We start from the raw sequence: 2,459 nt of genomic DNA on the forward strand, positions 1-2,459 counted from the left end.
TTTACCTGGGCAGGTTTTTGGGGACGGGATTGTTTCATTCCAATGATGTTCCACAGAACAATTTGGGATGGAAGGGACCTTAAATCCCATCCAGGAGCTCCTACCACGAGCAGGGACAATTCCAGTGTCCCGGGCTGCTCCCAGCTGTGTCTCTGAACACACCCAGGGCTGGAATTTCTCTTCTCGCAGCAGCAATTCTTGCGATCTGGGGGGAGGATATGCTCCTGCTTCCACCCATTTAATTTTCTTTTTTTTTTTTTTTAATCTCCTCGCAGGTGGCCAAGCGCCTGGGCCGGGTGTTGTGCATGGCCGGTTTCCCGGTGGCTCTGCCGTTGCAGCCGCCGGGGCTGCGAGCCCCGGAACGGGAGGTGGCCCCGGGCGAGCTCCGCCCGTCATCCACGGGCAGCGTGGCCTCGCCCTTCGGCAGCGCCGCCGTGATCGCCAACCGGGGCTCCCCCAAACACGAGAACGGCAACCCCTCCCTGCTCAGCGACACCCCCAAAGCCCCGTCCTAAACTCGGCACTGCCCGCTGGAATTCCCGCACCCGGATTGGGCATTCCCGGCGCAGGAAAAGGAGGTTTTTTTTTTTTTTTTTTTTTATTTTGGATGCGTTTGGTTGGTTTTTTTTAATTTTTTTTTTTTGGTTCGTTTGGGGAAAATTAAAAAAAAAAAAAGAATCGCGGAGAAGATTTCTGAACTGTCAAAAAACAAAGGGAAAGGAAGGAAACTTATCCAAAGATGTTGTCGTGGGACGACGCTGAGTGAAGAAGATGCTGGAGGATGGAGGCAGAATTCCAGAATTCCCGAATTCCCGTTCCCTTGCACACTCCCCAGTGGAGCTGGAGAGCCCTGCACGGGGAATTTTGGACAGGAATAATGGACAGGAATAATGGACAGGAATAATGGACAGGCTGCTCTCTGCCTTCAGAACTCCGGGGTGTGACTCCACAGGGAAGGGAAGGGGCCCTGCTCCTCCCACCGGTACTTCGAGCAAAAAAAAAAAACAAAAACAAAAAAAAAAACAAAACAAAAACCCATCCACACCCACCCCAGCCACCTTCCCAGACCTCTCCTCCTCCTCCTCCTCCTCCCTGGAAAACCGGGCTCAGTTCCTCATTCAGGTGTTCTATGCATCTCTAGCAACTTTGAAAACAATACCAAAGACAGACGAAAAAAAGGATAAAAAGACAAAAAAAAAAAAAAAAAAAAAAGGAGGCAAGTTCCCGTCCATGTTTACTTTGTCGGATGGTACAGAAGCCACCCTGGGCTGGCACAGGGGGCTGGCACTGCCCCAGCCCTGCTGGGTGACTTTTCCCATGGGATATTTGTTTTCCAAGAGCAGCAGTGATGCTCTGGGGGGGGGGGGAAGGGTCCCAGCCCCCAGCCTCAATTTCTGCAGCTGGGCTTGGGTTGATTTGAAGCCTTGTTCCAGAGGTGGATGTTTTATTATTATTATTATTATTATTATTATTATTGTTATTGCACATTCTGGCCTGCTGGGCACCACGAGACACAGCAGCAGGGGAGGGGGGGGGGGGCCAGGCTGGAAACAATGGGATAAAAAAAAAAAAAAAAAAGAGTTTTTACTACTGTGAATGAGCTGGGAACTCCTGGGGGTGACCTCCTGTGACTTGTACAGTTGTGAACAACAATCACATGTGGTACTTCTCTCTCTCTCTCTCTCTTTCTCTCCCCCCCCTCCCAATCCCCGTTTTTTTTTGGGGTTTGTTTTTTTGTTTAAACGTTGCACGTGCTGCCGTTTTTCTTACAGAATAGCTTTGGTGGTACTTTAGCTTCTTTATATTGTAAAAAAAGGAAAAAAAAAAAAAAATCATTATCCATCACATCACGATAAAAATGCTTTCCAGCAATCAATTTAAATAAAAAAAAAAAAAAAGAAAAACACTTAATTTACAAATGGTACCTGGCTTTACCCAAGCAGTCTCTGTCTTTCCTTTCCTGGGTGCCCACCTGGGCCAGGTGAGCAGAGCTGCCTGGAATCCAAGCCCAGGGCTGGCTCCCAGCACCTGGCCCAGCTAAGTCAGAGCCAGCAGAAAAAGGGAATTATTTTCTCCTGGGGAAGAACAGGTGAGTTAAAAATCTTTCCTTTACAGTTAAGGTGGTGCAGTTCTCACCTGGGCAGCGTTTCCCACCTGACCATTTTGCCTTTCTTTATTCCTTCATGCTTGCACAACGTCCCCCAACCCCAAGAAACTTGAATTTAAAGTTTCCTTTTGCAACACTCTCAGAGCAGCTTGAACTGATCAAGGCTTCCATGGAAGCTACAAAGCTCTGGAAGAGTCTGGGCAGTTTTTGAGGCTTTTTTTTTTTGGGGCACCAGGGAGGTTTGGTGAGAGCCCCAGAGCTAAACCTGGGGTGGCTGCTGGGGCAGAGAGGAGGAAGTGAACCCTGTGCTATTGGAAGATTTTAATCAGGGGCTTTTATTCCCTCTGCTGAG

The 2,459-nt window shown here is 48.8% G+C and overlaps 1 protein-coding gene across 4 annotated transcripts in view; it reads left to right on the forward strand.

Annotated features, from left to right (window-relative positions):
• Nucleotides 1-1,906, forward strand: part of SAMD11 (sterile alpha motif domain containing 11) — an 86,969-nt gene extending 85,063 nt beyond the window's left edge. For all 4 annotated transcript variants that reach the window (XM_088178927.1, XM_088178928.1, XM_088178930.1 and 1 more), the window contains exon 14: nucleotides 276-1,906. In XM_088178927.1, the coding sequence (XP_088035053.1) occupies nucleotides 276-515 (240 nt within the window). In that variant the 3' untranslated portion in view covers nucleotides 516-1,906. The remainder of the gene's footprint in view (nucleotides 1-275) is intronic.
• Nucleotides 1,907-2,459: the final 553 nt, after the last annotated feature.

Source organism: Sturnus vulgaris, chromosome 25 (genome assembly GCF_052056855.1).
Source record: "Sturnus vulgaris isolate bStuVul1 chromosome 25, bStuVul1.hap1, whole genome shotgun sequence".
NCBI classification, from domain to species: Eukaryota; Metazoa; Chordata; class Aves; order Passeriformes; family Sturnidae; genus Sturnus; species Sturnus vulgaris.